The 25073-nt window shown below is 62.6% G+C and overlaps 2 protein-coding genes and 1 non-coding gene across 3 annotated transcripts in view; all 3 read left to right on the forward strand.

Annotated features, from left to right (window-relative positions):
* Positions 1-5083, forward strand: part of GABRD (gamma-aminobutyric acid type A receptor subunit delta) — a 10541-nt gene extending 5458 nt beyond the window's left edge. The window contains exons 2-9 of the mRNA XM_007448939.1: positions 417-529; positions 834-901; positions 1010-1230; positions 2387-2469; positions 2844-2981; positions 3593-3748; positions 3960-4171; positions 4404-5083. Coding sequence (XP_007449001.1) covers positions 417-529; positions 834-901; positions 1010-1230; positions 2387-2469; positions 2844-2981; positions 3593-3748; positions 3960-4171; positions 4404-4688 — 1276 coding nt within the window. The 3' untranslated portion in view covers positions 4689-5083. The remainder of the gene's footprint in view (positions 1-416; positions 530-833; positions 902-1009; positions 1231-2386; positions 2470-2843; positions 2982-3592; positions 3749-3959; positions 4172-4403) is intronic.
* Positions 5084-7165: 2082 nt separating this feature from the next.
* On the forward strand, positions 7166-7237 carry TRNAE-UUC (transfer RNA glutamic acid (anticodon UUC)). The gene has a single exon. It is a non-coding gene; the product is annotated as a tRNA-Glu (tRNA).
* A 10970-nt stretch (positions 7238-18207) lies between these two features.
* The window catches only part of PRKCZ (protein kinase C zeta), a 104491-nt gene continuing 97625 nt past the window's right edge, over positions 18208-25073 (forward strand). The window contains exons 1-3 of the mRNA XM_007448940.1: positions 18208-18459; positions 23169-23290; positions 24238-24327. Coding sequence (XP_007449002.1) covers positions 18389-18459; positions 23169-23290; positions 24238-24327 — 283 coding nt within the window. The 5' untranslated portion in view covers positions 18208-18388. The remainder of the gene's footprint in view (positions 18460-23168; positions 23291-24237; positions 24328-25073) is intronic.

The following is a 25073-nucleotide window of genomic DNA, read 5'->3' on the forward strand; positions in this document are numbered from 1 at the left end:
TTTCCCTCTCCCCAGCCTTCAGCCTCCTGGTCACACGTCTTTTCTCCCAAGTCACCTCCTACAGGACACATTGCCCTCAGAAGCTGAAAGGGAGGCCATGTGCTCTTGTTGGGGGCCCCCAGGGGTGGGGATGCTGGGTGGTTATGGAGGGAGCCAGGGGCCTCTGCCTGACCTGGCTGGCCTCCCTCAGGGCCGGCCGAGTGGGTGGGGTGTAAGCTGAGCATAGAGGCCAGTGGAAGAGGTCCAGGAGTCCTGGGCTCTGCACCTCCCGGGGGCTCCCTGTGTCCGGCATGAGCTCCTGGGACTGGTCAGGTCCAGCCCGCAGGGCCTCCCCCCTGTCCACCCCTGGCCTAGGTGCCCAGGACAGGCTCTGTCCCTGGCACCCTGCCTGTGACCAGAGGGCCTTGCATTTCCAGGGCAATGAATGACATTGGCGACTATGTTGGCTCCAACCTGGAAATATCCTGGCTCCCCAACCTGGACGGTTTGATAGAGGGCTACGCCCGCAACTTCCGGCCTGGCATCGGAGGTGAGAGTGGCCGTCGGGCTTGGGCAGACCCTGGGTCCAGTGTGGGTGTGAGCCCTGCTTGGCTCTGGGCTGGCGCAGAGGCTCGCTCCCCTGAGGAGCTCCTGCACCAGCCCCCAGGGAAACGGCTAGGAAGGTGGATCTGCTCAGGCCTCAGGCTGGTCTGCACCAAGACGGCCTTCTCTGCAGAGCCCCTCGCTGTTCCCTGTCCCGCCTTCTGGGGCATTCGCTGGCCTGGCTGAGTGGCCGAGGGTGCCGGGCCCCGGCCTCAGCCCCACCTGCCTCGGGCCTGGCTCCTTCCTCGCAGGCCCCCCCGTGAATGTGGCACTCGCCATCGAGGTGGCCAGCATCGACCACATCTCTGAGGCGAACATGGTAGGTCCCACTGGCCTCCGCCCCCAGGAACCGCCCCCACGGCCGCGTGCCCCCGGGAACGAGCCGAGGGGCTGACAGCCGGGCCTCCGCATCCCCCCACGCCCGCAGGAGTACACCATGACAGTGTTTCTGCATCAGAGCTGGCGCGACAGCAGGCTGTCCTACAACCACACCAACGAGACTCTGGGCCTGGACAGCCGCTTCGTGGACAAGCTGTGGCTCCCGGACACCTTCATCGTGAACGCCAAGTCCGCCTGGTTCCACGACGTGACGGTAGAGAACAAGCTCGTCCGGCTGCAGCCCGACGGGGTGATTCTCTACAGCATCCGGTGAGCCGGGCCGCCCGCCCACGCGCCACGGGAGCGCACCGCTGGGAGCTGGGGGGATGGGGCGGGGGCGGCGGTATTTATAGCCCCCGGCAACCAGCAGCTGCGCAGGAAGCAGAGGTTGCTGGCCGGAAGCCAGCAGAGGCCGCTATTTGGCTAACGCGTGCCCTTGTCTTTTTAAATTGAGGTGAAGTTCACATAACATCAAATCAAGGCATTTAAAAGTGAACAATTCTGTGATCCTTAGCACACTCCCTATGTCGTGCAAACATCACCTCTGCCTACTTGCAACACATTTCGCCTGAAAGGAGACCCCGTGCCCGTTAGCAGTCACTCCCCATCTCCCCTCTCCAGCTCTGCAAACTGCCAATCTGCTTTCTATCTTCATGGATTTGCCTATTCGGCACATTTCACACAAAAGTAATCATACGCTACGTGACCTTTTGAGTCTGCTTTTTTTCACTTAGTATAGTGTTTTCGAGATTCATCTATGTTCTGACATTTATCAGAATTCCCTGCCTTTTTATGGCGGAGTGACATCCCATTGCATGGGTACGCCAGTTTTGTGTATTTGCTCCTCCATGGATGGACAGCTATGCTGGTTCCACATTTGACTGTTGTGAGCTGTGCTGCTGTGAACACACGTGTACGTGTATTTGTTTGAATGTGTGTTTTCTGACACATGCCTTTTAAAAGTGGACTTAATTGCCAACACTTTAAAGATCAGGAGATTTACATAAGAATCTAAATTCTCTTGGAAAATCAGCACACTGGGCAACACCAGCCTTTTCCCAGGCTGCATGGTCAGTGGGGACGCCTAGAGGCCGTCCCCAGGGGCAGCCCAGGGGGCTCAGGCTGGACCTGCCTTCTTGGCCCCCGGCTTAGCCAGCCAGCTGTTCTGAAGGTCGAGGAAAGTGAATGAAATCCGGTTCTTGATCCCTGAAGAAAGACTCACAGATATCTGTAAAGTGGCCACAGTTTCCAGTTTCCACCCAAATGCCAGCAGCTTGCCGGCAAGACCAAAGGCAGCCTGCCGCCGCCCCGTGAGGCGGCCGTACTGCCCGTGTGCAGGAGCGTCTCTACCATGTTGGGCCAGAGAGACGCCGCCTGCCGGGGGCTGGCCTCATCCTGGGGACCCACCGGTGTGTTGTCTGGGCAGAATCACCTCCACGGTGGCCTGCGACATGGACCTGGCCAAGTACCCCATGGACGAGCAGGAGTGCATGCTGCACCTGGAGAGCTGTGAGTGCGGGGCCGGCGCGGGGGCGGGGCAGAAACAGAAGGAAGAGAAGGAAGAGAGGGGGCCCGGGAGGCCCTCCTGCTGCGGGTCAGCACCCTGCCCAGGACAGCCGGCCCTGGAGCCCAGACAAGACACGTGCCTGTGTCACTGGGCCAGCATGGCGGCCCCTGTGGGTCACCCTGGCAAGGGCGACCTGCCCTTTGGCCAGCTCATCTGGCCTTGCCCACCTTTCCGAGGTGCCAGGCGTGGTCCCAGGCCTCCTTGCTCCCTGCCTCTGTGTATCGGGCTCCCAGCACAGGCAGGGCAGTCCTGCGGGGGCTGCCAGGGGCTGGGGAGGGGGCGCCAGGCTCTGCGGCCCATGTGGGCTCTCCTGCAGACGGCTACTCGTCCGAGGACATCGTCTACTACTGGTCCGAAAACCAGGGGCAGATCCACGGGCTGGACAGGCTGCAGCTGGCCCAGTTCACCATCACCAGCTATCGCTTCACCACGGAGCTGATGAACTTCAAATCGGGTAACGCGGCCTCTCGCGGCCTCTTCCTTGTGAGCCCCGCTGGTGGTTTTCTAGTGCTTTCCGCAGAGCCACTAGCCGGCCCCGAGGGCCCCCGGAGGCTGCAGCTGGAAAACCGCTGGTCGGTGCAGGCTGTGCCTGGCCGAGCCGCTCGGAGGAGCCCTAGTGCGGGGCCCGGATCAGGTTTCCTCCGCCTTACTCCTCCCTTCTTCATTGCTTCCCGGGGTTTGAGGGGTGCCGGGGGGCTCCAGAGCCAAGCCTGTGCTGTCTCCCGGCCCCTCCCGCCCCTGCTGCCTGGTCATCGGAGCCAGCGAGCCCAGGCTGGCTCTTTCCTCGAGTTGGGCTGTGCACAAGCAGGGCAGGAGAGGGGTGCACTGCGCTCTGGGAGAGGCCCTCTGGGCCAGCAGCAAGGCCGGAGTCTTTCTCCTCTCCCTCCTCTGGTGGCCCTGCCGCAGGGCCGGCCCCTCTCCTGACCCATCAGGCTGTGGGGGGAGGTGGGGACAAGGGTATTCCTCTCTTTGGAGGCCGGCAGTGGCCCCGGTTCCCGCTCAGCGCCCCTCTCCCCGAGCACTGCCCTGGGTGGTGGGCCTGGTGCTAACGGGGGTCTCCGGCAGCCGGCCAGTTCCCCCGGCTCAGCCTGCACGTCCACCTCCGGAGGAACCGGGGCGTCTACATCATCCAGTCCTACATGCCCTCCATCCTCCTGGTCGCCATGTCCTGGGTCTCCTTCTGGATTAGCCAGGCAGCAGTGCCCGCCAGGGTGTCTCTAGGTACGGGGCCCTGGCCTCTCCCCCGAGGGAGCTGGTGGAAGGAGGGGGTCTGGGAGCAGGGCCCTAACCCCATTTGTCCTGAGCACAGGCCTTGCCTTGCAGTCCCTCGGGCCCACTGTCCTGGGGCAGTGGCCGGCCAGGCCAGGCCTGGTAAGAGGAGCCTGACCTGCACCCAGGTGGGTTCCAGTAATGGCACCACCTGTTCCCACAGGCATCACCACAGTGCTGACCATGACCACACTGATGGTCAGTGCCCGCTCCTCCCTGCCGCGGGCGTCGGCCATCAAGGCGCTGGACGTGTACTTCTGGATCTGCTACGTCTTTGTGTTTGCCGCCCTGGTGGAGTACGCCTTCGCCCACTTCAACGCTGACTACCGGAAGAAGCAAAAGGCCAAGGTCAAGGTCAAGGAGCAGAGGGTCGAGGTGAGGCTGGGAGTGGGGGTAGGGGTGGGGGTCTCATGTTCAGGACGAAGGACAGCACCCCCGCCCAGCGCCAGGAAGGGTCAGCATTGCCGGCGGGGCAGGGGGCACTTTTTCCTGTGCTCAACCTGGGATCCTCTGCCACCTGCTCTGCGGATAGAGCCGCTGGCCTGGGCTGGGGGTCCTGCCCCTCGCTCTCCAGCCACTCAGCCCGCCCCTCCCCCTCCCCATGCAGATGGACGTGAAGAACGCCATCGTGCTGTTCTCCCTTTCGGCCGCGGGCATCACCCAGGAGCTGGCCGCATCCCGCCGGCAGTGCCGCGTGCCCGGGAACCTCATGGGTTCCTACAGGTCGGTGGAGGTGGAGACAGAAGAGACGAAGAAACAGGGGGCCCAGGGGGGCCTCCGTGCGCTTTTCAAGCCCATCGACGCGGACACCATTGACATCTACGCCCGTGCCGTGTTCCCCGCGGCCTTCGCCGCTGTCAACGTCATCTACTGGGCCGCGTACGCCATGTGAGGCCGGCTTCGCAGGTCCCATGCCCGGGGCCTCCTGGGGGAAGGACTCCGGGGGGGCTCTGCGTGTTTCACAGGGAGGAGGACCACGGACCACATAAAAGGAAAGGAAGGCCTCAGCCTCGCTCAGCACCCCCAGGCTCTACCCCCACCCTCACCCAGACCCCTGGTCTGCAGAAGACGGCCCAGCAGCCCAGCCTCCTGACCTGAGAGCCAGGCAGGCACCGGGCCCCAGGGAGCTTTGCGTCTGACTCAGAAAAGGATCCTGATTCTGGGACTTAGCTCTGTGGGTTTGGACCACGGAGGGGGAGGAGGCCGGGCGTGGAAGGCGCGCATCTTCTCGGTGAGAAAGCGGGAAGGCCTTTGGTCCCAGCATGAAATAAAACGGAGCCTTTGGCCGCTGCTTAAATTCACTGTGACCTCCTCTGCTGGAGCCTGGAAGGCTCTCCTCCCACTAGCTCGACGGGCTCAGGACAGAGGGACTTGGGGACCGAGACTTGAGGACAGAGGGGCTGGGGGGAGGCGCGGGGGCTGGAAGAGTCACTCCTCCCCGGTCCCTTGGGTGCGTGGCCGGGGGTGCCATCTCAGTGCCTTCTGTACGTGGTGATGGGAGAGCAGAGACCACCAAGTCCCCATGAACACCCAGCACCCTCCCACGTCTGCTGCCACCACAGGGTCGCAGCTCTCATCAAGGGGCCCGGGTCACCCCTGCACCAGAGCAGGGAATGTCCTCACACTCAGAGGGGACAGAGGTGACTAGAGGGGCAGCTGTGCAGCCGAGCTGGGTCGGGAATGCCAGGCCCAGTGCTCTGCTGTGATCAGGTGGCAGCCAGGCCACGACCCCACTCGCCCTGAGGTGCCCCCGCAGATCACCTCGAGGGGCGCATGACGGTGACTTTGTGGGAATCAGAAAGTGTGCCCTGCTGGGCCACCTGCCCAGGGTGTGCCCTGTCCCCAGGCCACGGGAGCAGGCGCTGGGGATGCTCACCCGCTGCAGGGCTTAGCTGGCAGAGTGACCCCTGAGGCCAGGTGGTCCAGCCAGGGCTGCAGGGCCCAGCGGCCCCCCACGGGAGCAGCCGTGTCCGAGGCCTGCCTCCCACCCAGGGCTCACACCTCGAGGTCAAATGCCCCTTACCTCCTGAGGACGCCTCCTTGTGTCAGGCTGCCCCTTGGGCCCCTGCTCTAAATGACTAGGCTGCAGGGCTGGGCAGGCTCATCCCAGGGGGCAGGACCGCCCAGGGAACGGGGCCTCCGGGGCCCAGAGTGACTGACGTGGGAGCAGCAGAAAGCGGGTGGCCGAGATGCAGCAGAGCCTGGATCTGGGTCGGCCAGGGCCCCAGGGCATGCCTGGCCAGCTCTGACAAGAGGACAGTGACGCCTCTTTCTCCCCTTCCCAGATGGGCGCCCTCTGGCCTGTGTGTCTCCAGCAGCGTCACTGCTCCCTCCTCCTGGAACATGGAGAGTGGCCGGGGGATGGGACGTCCAGGCCCCGATGGCGGCACAGCACCCCGGCCCCTGGCACCCAGGGTCCTGCCCTAAGGCCTGCCTTCCACCGGGGCCTCTGGCGGATGCGCGGGTGGGTTCAAGGTTCCCGGAACTGCTGTGCTCACCTGGGTCCGGAAGCCAGTGAGCCGACCCTCCTCCGCTGCCAGGACCCTGCTCACCCCGGGGCCCGCCTCTCCCCCACTTCTTCACGGCTCACAGGCTGCCCTCCTTCTGCTGCACGGTACCCACGGGGAGCTATTTAAAGCTGGGCTCTGTGGCTGCCTTGGGCACCCACGCGGTGAGGCCCGCCCGGGCAGGAGCCTTCACTTGATTCTGCAACCAGCGATCGCTCCCTCTAGCCTGCACGCTGCTATTTCTGCCCACGTGTTTACAGGCCAGGAAGAGGAACGGGAAGGGCTGATGCTCTTTAGATGCGAGTTCTGTTCCGGTGCTGATGACACGAGCAGATTGAAGGCCAGGGCGGATCAAGGTTTGCAGCTGAGAGAGCTGGCTTGGGCAGGGGCGGCAGCGTTTCCTGAGCCGGGGCACCTGGGCCAGGTGGCTGGGTGGGGAGGTGGCCTAGGCTCTGGATACGCGTCATTCCAGCAGGGACGGTCTTTGGGGGCTGGCAGCTTCCTTGTCTGTGTTGTCCTGTGGAGGCCGGGATGCATGTGTTGCCCACGTAGACTCCTAAGTGCTCCCCTGAGCCTGGGACAGCTCATTCCCCAAGGCTGGAGGGGACAGGGCCCCAGGTACCTTCCGTCCCCTGCAGCAGGGGAACGACCAGCGCTGACCCCTCCCCCTTGCAGTGAGGCAGAAGCCTCACCGTGTGCGCAGCCCACACCTGGGGGCGTCGTCGTTTGGGTTCCCTCAAAAGCAGAGCTCGAGACAAGGACCTGGTAGAGGAGGTTTATTTGGGGGGAAATTAGTTTCCTGGAGTGGCCGTAACAAAGTGCCACAGACTGGGAGGCTTAAAGCAACAGAAATTTGGGGAACTCCCTGGTGGTCCAGTGGTTAGGACTCTGCACTTTCACTGCTGTGGCCCGGGTTTGATCCCTGGTTGGGGAACTAAGATCCCACAAGCCACACAGCACGGCCAAAAACGAAAAGAAAAAGAAAAAGAAAAAAGAAAAACTCATGCTCTTACAGTTCTGGAGGCCAGGAGTCCAAGATGCAGGTGTGGGCAGGCTGGGCTCCTGGAGGCTCTGACGGCAAGCCTGTCCCTGGCCTCTCCCCAGTTCCTGGCACTGCTGGTAATTCCTGGCGCCCCTCGGCTTGATGGACGCCTCACCCCCATCTCTGCCTCTGTCATCACGTGGCTCCTCTCTGTGTGTCCCTCCTCTTCTCGTACCTGTCATCGGATTTGGGGCTCCGTAATCCAGGGTGACTTCACCTTAACTAATTATAGCTGCAAAGACCCTATTTCCAAATAAGGTCACACTCTGAGGTTCTGGGTGGACGTGAATTTGGGGGGACACCGTTTAACCCAGTACGGAGGGTGACACCCCAGACGCAGGAGCAGGGTGTGGGGAGCACGGAGGAGGCAGTGGAAGTCTACAATGGGCCACCAGGTCCCATTCCACTGGGGACCCCTGCAGAGCCCTGGGGAGTGGGCCCCGAATAGTCCTTTCTTTAAAATATTTATTTATTTATTTGGCTGAGCCGGCTCTCAGTTCTGGCACGTGGCATCTTTAGTTGCTGCGTGTGGACTCTTAGTTGCAGCATATGGGATCTAGTTCCCTGAGCAGGGATCGAATTCGGGCGCCCTGCATTGGGAGTGTGGAGTCTTGGCCGCTGGACCACCAGGGAAGCCCCCCAGATTGTCCTTTTGAAGAAGGGGGGTCTGGGGCTTTACCACCAGCTCCCACCCCCAGGGCTGAAAGGCACCCCTGACGCTCTGGAGGGCGCTGGAGAGGCTGCACCTTACACTGGGGGCAGCTGCCAGCAGTCACCCCCGCGGCGCTCACGCCTGCTCAGGGTGGCACTGGTCCTTCAAGGTGGCAGCTGTCACGGCAACAGCAACAAATGACAAGGAGGTTTAGTGGAACGAGCCACAGTCGGTGCCACGGCTGTGGCCAGCCTGGGGCCATGATAAGAGGCATCCTCCCCCTGCCCCCCACCGTCCCTGGCCGGCACTTCTGCTCGCTAAGGTCACCTCTTGGCGCAGTGACCCACGCTGTATGAGGGCTCGTGCCACCTCGCTCAGACGGTCCACCCCTAGTCACAGGTGAGCTCCCACATCAATAAGCTGTCCCCTGTCCAGCCTTACGTCCACCCCCGCCCCCCAATCCAGCACCTTCCAGAGCTGCTCCCACACGGCCAAGCACGTGTGAGCTGCGAGCCACAGCTTCTCCATACATACGCCTGCTCAGGCTGTTGCGACTCGGTCCCGGCTGTTGGTCTGGATGCAGTGAGGGAAGGCAGTGGAGGGTGCGTAAGAGTCTGAGGAGCGTGAGAGGTGGGGTGGATCGTGTCCCCCAGGAGATGTGTTAAGTCCTCCTTTCTGGCACCTGTGAGTGTGATATTGGATATAGGGTCCTTGAAGATGCAGTTAAGAGGTGGGTTTAGATGAAGTCCTATGGGATCAGGGTGGGCCTTAGATCCAATCCCTAGTGTCCTTATTTACAAAGAGGACACAGGGAGACAGGGAGACACCTTGTGGACACAGAGGCAGAGAGGTGTCTACAAGCCAAGGAGCCCAAGGATGGCCAGGAAAGCACCGGAATCTAGGGCAGAGACTGGCAGGGATCCTCCCTGCTGCCTGGAGATGGAACCAGCCCTGCCCACACCCTCATCGTGGGCTTCTGGCCTCCAGACTCTGGGAATAGATTTCTGCTGTCTTAAGCACCCACTCCGGTTTGTGGTCCTTTGTTACAGCATCCACAGGAAACTCATACAACAAGCACCCTATGGCAAAGGCATCTACCTCAGATGTATTTTTAGGGACCCCTGACACGGGAAGCCTCTTTCCCACAATCAAGCGGGATACGACTCGGGGGTACGAGACCCTCAGGTGAACTCACTCATAAGGACCCCGCACCTCAGGCACTATTCCTTCCCATCAGGGTCCTGATCTCAACTCGAGAGGCCTGGCGAGGCGCGTGGGCAGTCCTCGGGGGGTCTGTCGCCTCACCTAGGATTGGACCTGAGGCCTGACGGTCAGCACCCCCTGCCATCTTGCTGCAGGAGACAGGGTGGCCTGGAGAACTTTCCGGCTCTCCCCGCCTGCCCTGAGGCCACAGTCGGCTCCAGAGGCAGCAGAGGGAGGTGTGAAGGCCTCTTCTCACCTCCCATGTTCCACCAGCGAAGCCAGGCTGTTGTCGTGACACCGAGTGGCAACCCCATGACTCTGCCAAGACCCAAAAGCAGCATCTGTGCAAGGACTTCAGGGCCTGGGGCGACCTCGGGATGTGACCCCAGGGCACAGGAGCAAGCAAGGTGGGGAGATGGAGGAGGAAAAGCCAGTGGAGTGTGGTTACTGAGCTGTCTCTGCAGGGTGGGGTCTCCATCCCCGGAGCCCCTCTGAGGGGCCCCTCACCACGGTCCTCTGAGGATGGATCAGTCGGGTCCCCTCCCCCACACCCGCCCCCGGCTGAGGGCTGCCCCCCCGGGACATTAAGCCTCCACCCTTTCAGGCTGTCCCATCCCAGGCTGAGCAGGTCAGAGGAAGTCCCAGGTGGGACAGCGGTGGAGATGGAACGCTGGCCGCGAGCTCGGGGACTGTCCCCCTGCTGCTCTGAAGCTGGAGGTGAGCTGAAGGGACCTGGCCCAGGCGTCAAGAGCTGCTACAACCAGGAGGTTCTGGATTCCCAGGGTAACAGGGTGACCGTTTGGGGGAAGATGAGCGTGCTTTGCCTCCCCAGGTAGGCCCCTTGGTTGAGAAGTCCTGTACACACGGCGGCTGAGAGTGTGGGCTCCTGACTTGAATGCCTGTCATGTAACCTTGGGCAAGTGACCCACCTGCCCTGGGGACCATCACCTGTTAAATGGGGAAACGATGGTATATGGTTGTCGTGACCATTAACTGCTATAATTAATAAAAGGCACCTACAGCGGTGTCTGTACCCTGTCCCACTCAGTAGGTGCTACTTATGGCTATTGGTCGGCCCAAGGCACACGTCTTCCTGGGCTGCGAGGGGATTAGCCTGGTACAGGAGACACACAAAAGGTCAGTGTTTGGGTTTAGATACTCGAAATAGGACTTGCAGCGAAGACAGTACACTTGCAATCCGGGCTGTGTCTTGAAAATTCCCTGCAGTCTCTTAGGTCCCATTGAGCACAGCAAGGGTACTTCTAGGAGATGCTGGGGGTGGGGAAGGGCGTGCTGCCCTGCGGAGGGGGGTCGGTCCTGAGAAATGCGAGAGCCCCCCTCTCCCAGCCCAGGGGGCTGCAGGAAGAAGAGGATGGGGGAGGATGAGGGGGCTCCCCCAGGCTCACGGGAGCTCATGTGTACACGTCTCCCTGACGCCGAGTTCAGTGAATTCACGCCGTGGAACTCGGCAAACACTATTCCCGGGGCTTTGATTTTCGGGGAGCTGGTGTACCAGCACGGCAAGTGGCGTGTGACACACGGGAGAAGGGACACCCCTGTCCCCATTCTGGACTCAACACAATTTAGAGGTGGAGTGGCGAGGCCAGACAGTGCGATCAGACCAGGCGGGTGGTCCAGCCTCTGGGCTGCCTGCCCTGGTCCACTGAGGCTGAGTGAGGGGACCCTCGAGAGAGGCTGGGGCTCCACTGAGGCCAAGGAGCTGAAGGACAACAGGGCAGAGGCCTGGGAGGGTCGCCAGCCGGGACACCGAGGGCAGGACACCCCTCCTGGGAGGGCTGCTGGGTCCTGCCAAGTCAGGAAGCCATGTCCCGACTTCCTGCTGGGGGACTGCTCTCCACGGGACTCTGGGTCTCTGCACATCTTATGAGCAAGACGCTACCTGCCTTTTGTCCTGCACTGTCTCTCCAAGGAGGTCTGTTGCGCACACAGCTTGGACTTGTCCCCGCAGGGGAAGGGGCAGGGTTTTCTGCCTGGTATAAAATACTTGGTGACTGGACCTCAAGTTCGTCTCCTATAACGGAACCCGCTGTGCATGCGGTGTCCACCTGGGCTGACTCCCTTAAGGTGGCCCCTCCCTGGGTGGGCCCAGGTGCCCGAGCACCTGGATGGGGTAGCTGTGGGTTTCGTGTCCTTGGCCTGGGATGCCCGCAGCCCCCTTCTCCCAGGTACCAAGGGCCCCACGCCCCAGGCCCGGCCTTCGAGCAGTCCTGGGAACCGTCTGGCCAGGCTGGGTGACCTTGAAGGCACAGCTCTCGGGACTCCTTTGAGGCACCGTGCGGATGGGGGGCAGATGGGGCACGGAGGGGCCTGCCCTGGGATCTGCGCTGGACCCTGGAAGGTGCTGCATCTCCCAGGGCCGCAGAGCCTCAGCCACCTATCCACCAGGGTGGGAGCTGCAGAGATGAAGTGAAGTCCCATCCTGAAATCAGGTGTTAACCCCACCTGCTCTTCCACGGCGAGGGTCATCGGGGGTCAGAGAGGGCGGAGGGCTGCCTCTGGGTGCAGCTCGCTGTCCCTTGGGGAAGGCAGCCAGGGCCCTGTGTCCACAGGAGGCTCCTGACCCTGGGTGACAAGGTCCCGGGACCTTCTCCCTGCGTGGGGAAGCAGGGACGTTTTCCTCAGGCAGAGGCGCCTGAACACAGCCTCCTGCTGGACGGGGCCCTGCTTGTCCATCTGCTGGTTTCTGGGGCCACCCAGCAGGGGTCCTGCTCCTGCCTGGCCTGGGTGAGCACAAGCCCAGGTGTGTGCACGTGTCTGCACACTCATGGACTTGTGTGTTGTGTTGCATGTGTATGTGCCTGTGACTGTGCAACTTCCATCTAAAGGTCATGCGGAGCCGGTGGCCAGGCAGGTCACCTCACACATTTGAGCCTGCAGCTGACACGGGGACAGCTGGTTTGCAAACGTTTGCATTTCCAGTTCTTTTCTTAAAGCAGATTCCCAGAAGTGGAATGATTGGACCCAATGATGCAGACGTGTTTTGTGCACTTGTCTCTGGAAGGTGGTCCCAGCTGCACCTCCCCTGCTCGACGGGGGCCTTCTGCGCGCCCCCCCCCCCACCCCCAGGCTGGCTGGGGTTAAGGACAAGCAGTTTAGAAGCAATGCTGGGCTTCAGGCCACGCCCACCTGGGGCCGCAGCCTCACGCTCTGATGGGCAGGCTCAGTGAGGCAGTGGCACCTCAGCGCGGTGGGTCCTGATGCAGGTGGCCTGGTGTGGACAGGCGAGGATGGGCGAGGAGCTCAGGCGGAGAGTGGGAGACCTGTCTCGGCTCTGCCACCGTGTCTCCCTGTGATGCCTCATGTGGCTAAAATAGCGCTTGCTCCATATTGCCATGGTGACCGTTCTTTGGGTGCTGCCGGCACAGCAGGCTTGATTTGGGTTGTAAACACAATCCCAGGCCGACCTGGGGACAGGAAAGCGGGACAGACTCCATTTCCCAGCGGCCACAGGACAGGAAGCGCCCCTCCCTCCACGGTGCTCCGACCTGCTTGTCCTAGGCCCTGCTCTGTGGGCACGCCTGGCCTGAAAGGAGAGATGTGCGCCTGTCCCCATTGGCCTGGGCAGGTCTGGTCCCAGCCCTGAGACCCTGGACAAAGCACTGGGCCACCCTCACCCTCAGTGTCCTCCTCCAGAGAATGGGGCACGTCCTAGGGGTGATGCCTGGCGCAGGGTCTGACCCTGGGGGTGCCTTGCCTCGTGGTCCTCACCCGTTCAGTGTGACGCTCAGCCATGAACGTGTGGGAAGTGCCTGGCTCTGCAGCCTCCAGCCCCTCCCAGCCAAGCAATCAGGGTCCCGCCAGCCCCTCTCCAGCCCTGGACACAGCAACCCCCGGTCCCTGCTTCCTGCCTCTGCGGACGCGGCCTCTCCCGGCACCTCCTCTGGCACACGCACACGGAGACTGTCTGTCTGGGTCCAACCCGCAGACAAGCCTCGCCGTACTTTGAAACAGGGACCATCAGTGTAACTGACGGTTAAGCTGAGAATGCGCCGCTGCAGGGGGAAGACAGGGCTGAGGCCCTCGGAGGGGTGACCTTGGAGCGGGCTGGACTCCGGCCCCGCCCAGGACCCCGCGAGCAGCTCCACGCCTCCGGCCGTGTCCCCGCCGCGCCCTCTGCCGGGAACGCGCAGCACTGCGCCCGCGGGAAGGCGCCTGCGGGGTGGGGGGGGGCGGGCTCCGATGCGGCCCCACACCCCGCAAGGCACCGGCACCGCCGCGGCGACGCACCTGCTCCAAATGCCGGCAGTGCCGGGGGAGAAACCGTTACCCTCTCCTGAAGGAAGCCCTTCGGGTACACACAGCCCCCCCACCCCGGGTCTGCCCCACGCCGTAAGCCGTCCTGCTCCCTGGGCCCCCAGGGCCTTTCTCGGGCCGCCCGGACCCCTCTGCTCCTGCCCCACCCCTCCCGCCCTCAGGCCCCACAGCCAGCCTCCCTTCCCGGGCCCTAGGCAGACCTGGCTCTCTCCGACCAAGCTGCCAGGTCTGTGACCTGTCGCCCGCCAGGGTGCAGCGCCCAGTCGGCCCGCAGTCGACCTCCCTTGAATAAATGAAGAAGCAGGTGAAACGAATGTTGACATGGAACCAGTGTCTCCAAATCCCGAGATCCGAGACCGAGAAAGGAAACATCTGCGGCCCATCCCCCCCACTGCTGCGCGTGCCACGCGCCTGTCCGCGGGCGTCGCGGGCTCTCCCGTGACCTGCGTGCTCCTCACCAGGCCCCGCCCGGGTCAATGTCACGCCTGCCTGGCGGGATGACCAAACACCCACGCCCACCCCACGGGCCCAAGCAGATGCTGGCTCCGGCAGTCACCTCTTCCTGGGCAGCCCCAAGTGCCGAGTCGGCACAGATGCCGCCTGTGAGCTTTGATGAGGAAGGCCCCCAGGCGGGGTTCTGAGAAGGACCCCTCAGGAGGGACCACCGACCCCCACGGGAGACCTCTGCTTCTGTCTGACGAGGCTCACCAAGCGTAAACTCCACCTGCCTTTCACCTTTCACCTAGAGGAGTTCAAAGTACTCATAAAGAACATTTAACGAAGAAAATCGGGGCGAGCCACACGCTGGGGGCCCACTCTGCCCTCTGTCGGCCCTGCCCACCTCCTCCCCGCGGTCCCACAGCGGGTGGGATGCACAGGCTGCAGCCCCGCCCTGGGTCCCAGGTGACGGGAGCCAGGAGACAGGAGGGGCAGAAGGCCCGGCTGCGTTTGGGGGGCCGGGCAGGGGGAAGTTCTCTCCCTGCACCTGCCGTGCTGTCGGACCTCTACAGTGAGCCACTGTCACTTTTATAATCGGCTGATAACACACATTTGTACTTTTCACTTTGGAAATAATAGGTGTTTGTGATCATGAAAGTATATGAGATCTTTGTGGAAAATTGGGAAATACAGAAACTGCTCAGAGTGAAAAGGACCAGCCCTCAGCTGCCAGGCCCCTCACGGGTCTGTCCCGCCTGTGCCTCCGTCCAAGGGTCACTGCCGCTCCGCCCCAGGTGACATCATTATGCTTCGGCCTGCCAACGGGTGGGCCCCAGAACAGGCCCGGGCTCCTAAGAGGACGACTGGTCCCAGCATTTCTGAGGGGTCTGCACCCATTCGTTCATTCATTCGTTCATTCCAGGTGTGCCAGATGCCTGATGCAGTGGGGATACGGCGGTGACCCAGGCTGACGGGATCCCAACCCCGCCAACTACCCAAACACCCCATGCCCGTGGCCAGGATGCAGGGCGAGAAGTGGACGCCAGGCAGGCACAGCTGCCTCTCGCTCAGTCGGGACCAAGCCCTCTGTCCTCGAGGCCCTGAGAGGGGTGGCTCAGTGGCCCTGCCCTCTGGAGGGGGGGTCTGCTGGCCTGGGCAGCAGGTCGTTGTTTTGCAAAACTTGTTGGTGGGGGGAAGGTCCTTCACCCTCCCCCCTCCGGCGGCCTCAGGGAAGTGTTCTGGGCACCGCAGGCAACCCATGTGCCCTCACCCGGGCCTGGGGCTACATGTGGTCGGGGACCCCCCTCCTCCTGGAATACGCCTTTCTCCTCCCCCAACCCCCATGGGGAACAGAAGCCCCACCCTCCAAACCCACCTGACCCTGAGCAGGCGGCTACCGGCCCCCCCTCGGGCTTCCTCACCAGTACTGGGTGACCCAGCTTCCAGACTCCAGGACAGAGGGTCCCATGTGGCACTCAGGTCTGCAGGCGGCGGCCAGCACCCATGGGGCCACCTGGGATGCTCGGAGCTCCTACCGTGATCAGGGCTTCCCTGGTTAGAAAGGGCTCTTGTGTCCAGTGGGGCCTTGGATTGGGCATGTCCAGGAGATGGTGCCCAGAGAAGGGACCCTCGCTAGCCCGTGCTGCCAGCAGGGGGAAGAGGGCATCAAGGACTGGATCCCCTGGCCCCTCCTCCTCTGAGGTAGGAAGTCAGAATGCGGAGGTGGGGAGGGGGGCGGGGGTGGTGCTGTGGGACCGCCCGTCAGGACGTGCCCAAGGCCGTGTGCCAGGCTGGGCTCCCGGTGGCCCAGGGGACACAGCCACAGTGCTGGCCGTGGGGCCAGGTGAGGGGCTGGCACAGGGCGCTGCATCCCACACACTCACCTCTGGGCTGCAGGTTCCTGCTCCCTCCTGTGAGCGCCATGCTGCTCCCCTCACGTGACAAACCCTCGGACTCCTCCCCTTCCACATGCACCTGACCGCCAGGGAGCTCGGTGCCCACGCCGGGGCGTGGAGGAGTGCCCACGGGGTGGGGTTGGGAGCAGACTAATGCGGACGTCAGGGACGGTGAGTAGAGACTCCAGGGAAGTGTGGGTCGGGGCAAAGGTGCCACAGCACATGCGAAGGCCCTGAGCCAGGAGGGAGCCAGGGGGCCGGTGTGGAAAGAGCCACATGAGGCTGGCGGGAGACCGGGCAGAAAGGCCCGGGGTCCCTGAGGACGATGCAGACCACTGCAGGTCTTGAACACCAGAGAGATGGACACAGATGGACTTAGGTTGGACCAGGTGGCAGCAGTGGAGGTGGTCGACATGGCAGGAATCTGGAGCTGCCAGGATCTGCAGATGGTGGTGGGCTGGGTGTAAGAGGGAGAGGAAGCAGAGGAAACCCCAGGAGTTCTGAGGTGAGGACGAGGAAAGAAGGGGTGGGCGCCCTGAGGTGGAGGACGGCATGTCGGGGAGCTCTGGCGGGATGAGAGGTGTGATGGTGGGGGAATCAGCCCAGCGGGGCCATCTGAGCTTGGGATGGCACTTGGAGCCCTAAGTGGACACGAGCAGCTCAAGGGCTTGAGAAGCACCCATGACTGAGGCGGGGGCGGTGGGGACGCATTTAGAGGCTGACGAGGAAGCCGCAGAGGCACAAGGGAGAGACAGCAGCGTCCTAGGGTGAGGACACTGCCAAGGGTCAATTCAGAAAAAGCTGACAATTGGCCACTGTACTTAAAACACAGGAGGTGGTAGTGGCAGTGGCCTCAGAGAAAGTGGCAGGAAAGAGAAAGTGGAGATAAGGGCTGCAGAAAGCTCTGGGCAGGAGTTTGTTGTAGAGAAGAGCAGAGAAATGGGCAGGTGGGTGGACGGCAACGGGGTGCAGAGGGCTCTGTTTTTTATTAGGACGGAGAGTTCACAGCACCCTAAGTAGGTGAGAGGTGGGCTGTCAACAGCTCTCTCTGTGTCCATCTCTAGGGAGAATATGGGTCCTGTGACCACAGAGACTATGTCCATGTGGTTCTCCAGGGACACCAGCAGCCTGTACTAGGAGGCGCCAGGAGGCTCTGTGGAATGAAAGAGTGAATGAGAAATCCTTACAATTGTCCAGGTGAAGAGTGGTGAAGGCGGAGTCGGGGGGCGCAGGCGGGGGGCAGTCAGAGGTTGCCAACAGGGTGGGGTGGGGAAGGGGAGGGAGGCAACAGGGGTGTGGCCCAGAGTAGGACAGGCCTTGGCAGGGGCGGCAAGGATGAGGGGTCTGTAGATCTGAGCCCGGGGTGCGCACCTGGTGCCCGGCTGAGATCCCACAGACTGCAGATTTGGGCCCCTGTGGATGCAACCAGTAAGGGATGGGCCCAGGATGCAGGAACCTGGTGGTGCGGGCGTGGATAGTATTCCAAGGTCACAGTCCGGAACAAACGCACGGTGGTAAGAAGAGCCAGAGAGGATGTGGATTCAGAAGTGAAGGTCCCGGGCAAGCCGGACAAACGCAGCCTCCTTGTCCCGAACCGAGGAGTGAACTGGAGCAGAGGAGCAGGCTAGCGAGTGCAGACAAACCTTCCGCAGAAGGAGGAGGGCGGCTGCGGCCGGGAGAACCCACTGAGCCCGGACCTGCCGGCCGTGACCTTCGCTGGGTTCTCTGCTCCTCGCAGTCTGTCTCCGCAGTTGTAAGCTGGCCGGACGCGGGTCACGCGGTCCGAGCGCCGTTCGGAATCCAGGGTCTGAGCGGCGGGCCGCACTCGTCACGGGCGACCCGTCCCCGCTGTCCCCTAGCCCAGCGGCTCGCAGACTCGCGCTCACCCGATTTACCCGGGCTTGTTAGCACAGACTGCTGGAGTTTCGATTCAGTGAGTCTGGGCTGGGCCGAAGGCTTGAATTTCCAAGAAGTTCCCGGGGCGCGCAGCGCAGGGGCCCCACCTGGGAACCCCGGCCCCGGGAGCCCACTTCACCGAGGGGGCAGCGCGTGGGGCCGACAGGGGGCGTCGGTTGCCGGGCAGAGCCGGGCCGCGCGCACCCCCATTGGCCCCAGGTGGGGCCGTGCCCCGCCCGACAGGTAGTCCGCCCCGCGCCGCGCCATTGGGCTGCGGCCGCGGGGTCCCCCGGGGATTGGCCCAGGTGACGGCCCCGCCTCGACCTCATTGGCCGCAGGTGCCACCGCCTCCGCCCCGGGACCGCCCGCCCCGCCGATTGGCCGCCGGCTGGGCCTCGGGTCGGGCATGTTCGGACACCCCCCGCCCCCCGCGAGGCCTGACGCCGGACTCCGTGCGCGCCCCCACCGGCGCGCTCGCGCCGGCCGCGCCCCCGCCCCGCCCCGCCCCTCCTGCCGCCAAGTTCCGCGGAGTTGGCTGGAGCGGTGTTCCTCGGTCCCCGCGCCGCGCGCTCCCTTCCGCGTTCCGTCGTCTACCCTACCTGCGTCCCGGCCCGGCCGCTGGGGCCCCGAGCCATGGCCCGAGAGTCCGGGGCGCGGCGCTGACGGCGGCCGGCGGAGCGCGCCATGCCCAGCAGGACCGGCCGCAAGATGGACGGGAGCGGCGGTCGCGTCCGCCTGAAGGCGCACTACAGCGGGTGAGCGCGAGCGCCCGACGGCAGGGCCCGGCCGGGGCGGGGGGCGTGTGCGCTGAGGCGGCGGGGCAGGGGGCAGAGCCGGGCGCTGGGAGCGGCCCCCGACAGCGCCGACCGTCGGCGACCGTGTCTTCGCAGCTTCGGGAGGCCGAGGGCTGGGGGCAGCCGGCCGTGGCGCGGGAGGGAGGGGACAGCGAGGCCCCTCCGGGCCCAGGGGCGTCCCGGGAGGTCGGGAGGCGCCAGCGCCTAGAGGCGGCTCCGGGCGAAGCGGGCGCTCCGGGCGCACTTGAATGTCACCGGCGGGAAAGTTCGCGGGCAGGGTGGGGTTGGCCTGGCCCCCCGGCGCCCTAGCTCGGGGTCGCCGGGCCCAGCTCGGAGCGCGCGGCCGTGCGGATCTCCCCCCGCCCCGAAGAGATTTTCCTGGGCTGGGACTTGCCCGGAGGGGAGGCGGGCGTCTGGCACGCCCCGCAGCCCCGGGCCCTGTGTTGACACTCTCCCTGGAAAGTTGGCCGAAACATTCAGGCCACAGCCTGTAAGGACGAAAGTTTTTGTCAAATTGTGAAGATTGCTGGCAGATTTTAAAAACCGAGGTTTTCCTAAACTTTTTCCAATGTACCCGACCAGGTCTCAGTTTCAGAACCGTTTCATGACCGGGTGAAGGGCAGGTGCGGTGAGCCGGCTGGTCGCGCGAATGGAGGGCGCCTGGAAGGGCTGGGGCCCTGCGTCCGCGCTCGGCGGCGGGATTCGACCTGCCTCCCTGTGAAATGGGGCGAGCCGGCGCCCGCAGGGGTCAGTGACCGGAGCGCCTGGCCCGGCCCAGAGAGCGCTCGCTGGACTCTTCTCGGTCGCGTCGGGACAGCCCTGGTGGGGGGAGCAGGGGGGAGGGGCTGCGCCCGGAGGCCGGGCCCGCGCTGCGCGCTCAGTGCAGACTGAGGTCGGAGGAGAAGCAGGGGCCTTTGCTGCTGCTTCTTTCCACTGGTGTTGGTCTCCGGGAGCCCCCATATCGGACCTGCCTGCTCCCAGGGTCGCCTCTGCCGGCGAGTGGGGAGGGGAGCGGACCTTGGCCCCGCGGATGAACTTGGTGGTCTCCGTCTCGGCTGTAGTGGCACCGGACGAGGGGCTTCGGGCTCGAGCTGGGGAGCACACCTTGTTTGGGGTGTCAGGCCTCTCCTGCCCGCTTTGCTGTCCTCAGCCTGACCAACTGGGAACGCAGTGGAGGGGGCAGCAAGGGGAATTGGTGGCAGTGCCCCAGAAGACGGATTTCTGGGGGGGGGGGTGACTGGCCAGCCCACCTGAAGAGGCTGAGGGGGTCTTGTCTTTTGGCTGGCAAGGTGGGCTGCAGACTGAAGCTGGTGAGGCGTCAGCCAGGTCCTGGCCTTGGCTGGTCCGACGGTCTTGGCTCGCTGAGGGTAAGGAATGGCTGTCGTAGAGCAGAGACAGTCCTCTTTCCTGCCTGGAACCATGGAATTGAGCAACAAGTGACTGAAAATCAGAGTTGATCCTTAGCGAGAGGAAGTCCACACCCGGAGAGGCCGGGGGCAGGTGGGAACCAGACCCCCAGCCTTCCCCCAGGACGAGTGCAAGTAGGCACTGCGCCAGGGGTGGAAGGCAGACCAGGCAGTTGTCGTGGGCAGAGTTCAGGGAGCCCCAGGGAGTTCTGGCTGAGCTGCCTGTCCTTCCCCTCCCTGGGCTTGGGCCCCTGGAGAGCGCTTTGGTTACCGGGGGAAATGTGACCTGTTGAGTCTGGTTTCCCGGCGATGAGGCCACACCCTATACTCTTCCCTCCTCTTTCCCGTCCCAGCCTCCCCTCCCCCCTCCTCCCCTTTCCTCTGCCCCTTCGCAGTCCCCTCCGCTCCCCCTCCCTGCTGCGGCTTCCTCCCTCCTTCTCCCACTCTTCCTTCTCTCCCTCCCACCCTCCTCATTTCTGCCCCAGGCTGACCGTTCCTCCTCGACCCCAGCTCCTCACGCCTCCCGGTGCTTTCCCTAAAGTGCTCCGCACTGGCGCCTCTTGCCGGGATGAGAGAGTCTGGCGTCTGAGTTGGGAGACAGTCCTCGGCGGGCGCTGACCTGATGCTGGCTCCGGAAAGTGTCCGCTGCGCTCCGTGCTCACTTATGCAAACCCCGTGGGTCCGAGTGAAATTCTTTCCCTGTGCTGCCACTGCAGGTTATTTTTAAGCAGCAGGGCCGGGAGCTGAGGGTCAGATACATTGGAGACACTATTCTGTTTTTTTTTTTTGTTTTGTTTTTTAATTTTAAGATCAGCTTATTAAGTTCAGTGCTGAAAGCCATCAGAAGAATATTCTCCTGAAAATTATTTTTTCTTAGAAAAAGAGAAAGGAAACTCAACACCCTCTTAGCATAGCCACAGATGCTATGGCAGTCAAACCTCTCTGAAGACAAGATAGTCCAAGGAGGCACCCTCATCATCCTCCAGCTCCAGGTCATCCAGTTCCTGGAACAAAGACTCATCTACCTCCGCGTTGTTTCCAGCATCTTCCAAGAACTGAATATCAGATGTGGAGACACTGTTCTTAAAAATAGGGGGTCGTCAGCCACCCCCACTGGGGGGGATGCCTTCTCCCCATTGCCCTTTCCCATCCCCTCCCCTCCCTGCCCCAGGCCCTCCAGAGGCTTGAGATCACGGTCTCCCCCTCGCCAGCTGGGCCTTTGGAGGGTGTGCACCCACTCTGAGGGGGGGCCCGGGGGTCCGGCAGCTTCTGTGTTTTAAGGGGGTTTCCAGGTGATGCATGCTGGGTTTGGAGACCCTGCTCTGCCCGCTTTTCTGAGATCACAGGAACACTTGGCTGGATCTTCCTTCTCTGCAGCTCAAGCTTGCCTTCCAGAACTCTTATTGAGGGCCTGCTGTGTGCAAAGCCCGGGCCTGGGTGCATGGCTTGGGCAGACCCAGGAGTCCCGGGAGGGGCCGTCCAGTAGGCTGTTGCCCCAGCCCGGGGCTCTGTCTTGGCGCCCTGAGCTGGCAGGCTCAGGATCCCGTTTGCTCAGACTTGCCGCTTGATTCGGGTTTGAGATGACATTAGGGGTGGTGGTCAGGGGTCTGGCCAGGGGTTGGGACAGTCCCTCCCCACTGGTGCCAAGGTCATGTGTTGGAGGGAAGAGCTGCAGTGCTGTCACTGGGTGATGAGCTTGGGGCCCAGAGGCGCCTCCAAACCACTGGGGAGCTGCCCACCTGAACTCTAGGCCCCGAAATGCTGGGGGTGGGGGACTAGCTGCCACGTGGGGTTAGAAGTGCGGAAGAGGGTCATGGGGCAGTGAGAGGTCAGAGGTGAAGGGCTGGCAGACTGACCCCCAGAGTTCCCTGTGGCAGGGGGACTGGTGGATGCTGGGTCATTGGCGAGTGTGGGCAGCATGGGTACCAAGTCTGGGTGACCCCAGGATGATGGGGTGGGTGCGATGGGGGCTTGGTCTCTGGGGCCCCCAGTGATGAGCCGTGTGAGCCCTCTGTGCCTTGGTTTGCCAAGACGTCGCAGGCTGTGGTGAGCTCGGGGCCCCGGGGGCAGGTGCTGTGGGTCTGTGAGCAGATGGGGCCAGTTCCAACGAGAAGGGGTGGGTGGCTGGGGGCCATGTGCCCCCACCCGCTAGGGTGAGTGACCTGTGGGCCGGGCCCCAGCTGTGGTGGGCGCCCAGCAGACAGGTCTTGGTGGCCCTGGATTTGTTACCTGGTAGACGGAGACTCTTTATAAATACACGTTTGACAGACTTCAGAAGCCAGCAGTGTTAGCGCCAAGCAGACCCTGCATTTCTCTTGTATGGGATGTTTCACGTCTTTCTTCGTACACTCCACACCCTTGTGGTGTCAGATGCTGGGAGAATTTCCTCAAAACTTGAGCGTATTCTAAAGTGGTTCTTGCGAAGAGTCTCAGCAAGCATACCTGAGTCAGTGCCATCCCTGCTTTGGGTGGTGGGTGATGGGAGGGGACAGTGCATGGTGGGGGGGATGCCCCTCCCCCCCCATCCTAGGGGGGGTCGAGCGTTTCCCTCGTGCTGACTTGCCTCACCCCCGAAGGGCCAGCCCTCAAAGGCTGACCGTGAGTCCCTGAGCTGTCTCCAGTGATCCAGCTTCTGCTTCCCTATTTTGGATGAAAAGATAAAAGGCAGTGACATTCTGGGACTGGCTTTTCCAAAAAACCGAACCTGGAATTCTGTTGTAGCCGCACCAAAGGTGGTCGAATGGTCCCTCCAGGGTTTCAAGAAGCTGCGGCCTTGGATTAATAAATCACTGCCTTCTGCCCCCACTCCCCCAGTTCCCATCTTCTGAAGGTATATGACGTGGCCCTGTTGGCGCCATGGAGGTTGGGGGACGGTGTAATGAGGCTGGTGGGCTTGAGCTGAACAGGCTGTGTCCAGTCGCCCCACCCTTCTTGGGTGAGCGTTCTGGCAGCCTCACTCCTGGTGTCCGAGCAGGTCTGCCCGGCCTCCACGGGGGGTGGGCGGTGCTTTCTGCCGTGTCCACCCTGGTCCTTCCACCCCACTGAGGCACGTCCGGGCACCCAGATAGATCTTTCTGCACAAGGGCACGGGTGGTGGTAACTTACGTAGGCTGCGGGCAGTGGTTCTGGGGAGAGGCTGTAATGTTCTCTTTGGGGACGACATTGCTTCATTTATTTGGTCAGTAACTTGGTTAATGAATCATCATTACTTCATGTGGCTTAAATATGCTCCATGGTGAGACCTGTGCATCCTTTCTGCCCCAGGGACATCCTCATCACCAGCCTGGACTCCGCCACCACCTTTGACAAGCTCTGTGAGGAGGTGCGGGAGATGTGCCACCTCCACCAGGGCCACCCGCTCACCCTCAAGTGGGTGGATAGTGAAGGTAGTGCCTGGGCGCGTGTCGGTCGGGTTGTGAACCTCTGAATCTGTGCGCAGCCCCTTCTGGGGGGAGATGGACAGCCTTGGAATTAAACTGGTTAAATTTAACCAGCTTCCCCACTGGGGTCGTTGGAAGCTGTTTCCTGGGAAGAGGCTGCGACAGGTGCGTGGACAAACTGGGCGGGGGGGTGGGGGGTGAGCTGCCCCTTGCGGGGGGAGCCACCCACCCCCGCAAGGCCAGCTCTGGTCTGGGCACCAGGGAGAGGCTGCAGGGTCTCCTCCACACCTCGCACGGCTCCTTACCCTCCTTGCGTGACCTTCCTTCCTCGTATCCCGGGTTTTCCTGGTGGGTGATTTGGAAGCTGAGCTCTTCATTTTCTCCGGGAAGTGGGGAGGGTAAGGGTGGCCGGGGCCCCAGGGTCCATCTCTCCTTCCCTCTCCCTCCCTCCTCTCTACCCCCCCCTCCTTCCTTCTTTCTTGCTGCTGGACACACTTCGGAGAAAGCTGAGGGTTTGGGAGACCGTCCAGGAGCTCCCTGGCAGCTCTCAGCCTGGACAAGGGGCAGGCAGGTCTCTGGCCGTGCCCCTTCCCGCTGGAACCTGGCCACGTGGGGCGCTGGCTGTCTGTGGATCTGTGCCCCTGTCCAGCCGCAGCGGGCAAGGAGCCCTTCCCTCCACTCTAGGACTGGCTAAGCGTGTGCTTACTCTCACCCTGGCCGGGAAACCTAGGACGCCTTAGCTCCCCGCGTGGCCGCCTCAGGCTGTGGGTGAACTCATCGCCCTTCTGCGCTTAACTGGTTCTGGTGTCGGGCCCTGGCTGGGGTGACCTGCTGGTCAGGCTGGGCAGCTGATCACAAGCAGTGAGACTACCCTCCCAAACTCAGGTGCCCGCCACCGTGAACCCCTCTGCCTTGGGCCTGCGGTGGCCTCATCCATGTCTCTTGTCCACCAGGTGACCCCTGCACTGTGTCCTCCCAGATGGAGCTGGAGGAGGCCTTCCGCCTGTCCTGTCAGCGCAAGGACGAAGGGCTCATCCTTCACGGTCAGTGCTGGCCAGAGGGCGGTCTGGGGAGGGTGTGTGTGTGTGTGTGTGTGTGTTGGGGCGAGGGGGGGTGGCGTGGGCGCTTTGTCAGACCACTAGCCACGTGGAGGATCACGGTTTAAGATATTAGGATGCCCGAGAATGTAAGGATGTGGGATGGAATGCAATGGGGTTTTTTTTCTCTTACATTTTATTAACCCAGATAAAATTGTTCTTATTTGTAAGACGAAGCCCGGATCCTGGAGCTGGTTAGCCCTCACCGCCCTCGTTCACCTGCCCTCACCTTTCCGAGAGCTCCAGAGAGGGCCCAGGGCCCACATGCCTGCGGGCAGAGCAGGGACAGTGCCGCAGCCCTGCCCCGGGGCGGAGACCCTCCCCGTGGCTTTCTTCTGCAGGCTCACAGCCTCCCTCCGCTGGTTAAGCTCAGCGCGGGGTGGAAATTGAGTCGTGGGAAGTGTTCTTTGCTATCGTGTCAGTATCGTCTTTAAATCGCAGGTTTTCAGACTGTGCCCCCCAGCGCTTTGGGGTTCTACAGGGTGTCTGCCGAGAGAGCATAGTTCCAGCAGCTGTGGCCGCCCTGCCACTCTGCATCCGCTTCTGGTGCAGCTTATAGTCAGGTGGGGGCCGCGGACAGCTGAGCCCAAGAGCCAGGACTGGTGCACGAAACCATCTACAGTGTTCTTTTTTTTTTTTTTTTTTTTTTAATTTAATTTTTTTTTGGCTGGGTTGGGTCTTTTTTGGCGCGC

Source organism: Lipotes vexillifer, unplaced genomic scaffold (genome assembly GCF_000442215.2).
Source record: "Lipotes vexillifer unplaced genomic scaffold, Lipotes_vexillifer_v1.1 scaffold835, whole genome shotgun sequence".
Classification (NCBI taxonomy): domain Eukaryota; kingdom Metazoa; phylum Chordata; class Mammalia; order Artiodactyla; family Lipotidae; genus Lipotes; species Lipotes vexillifer.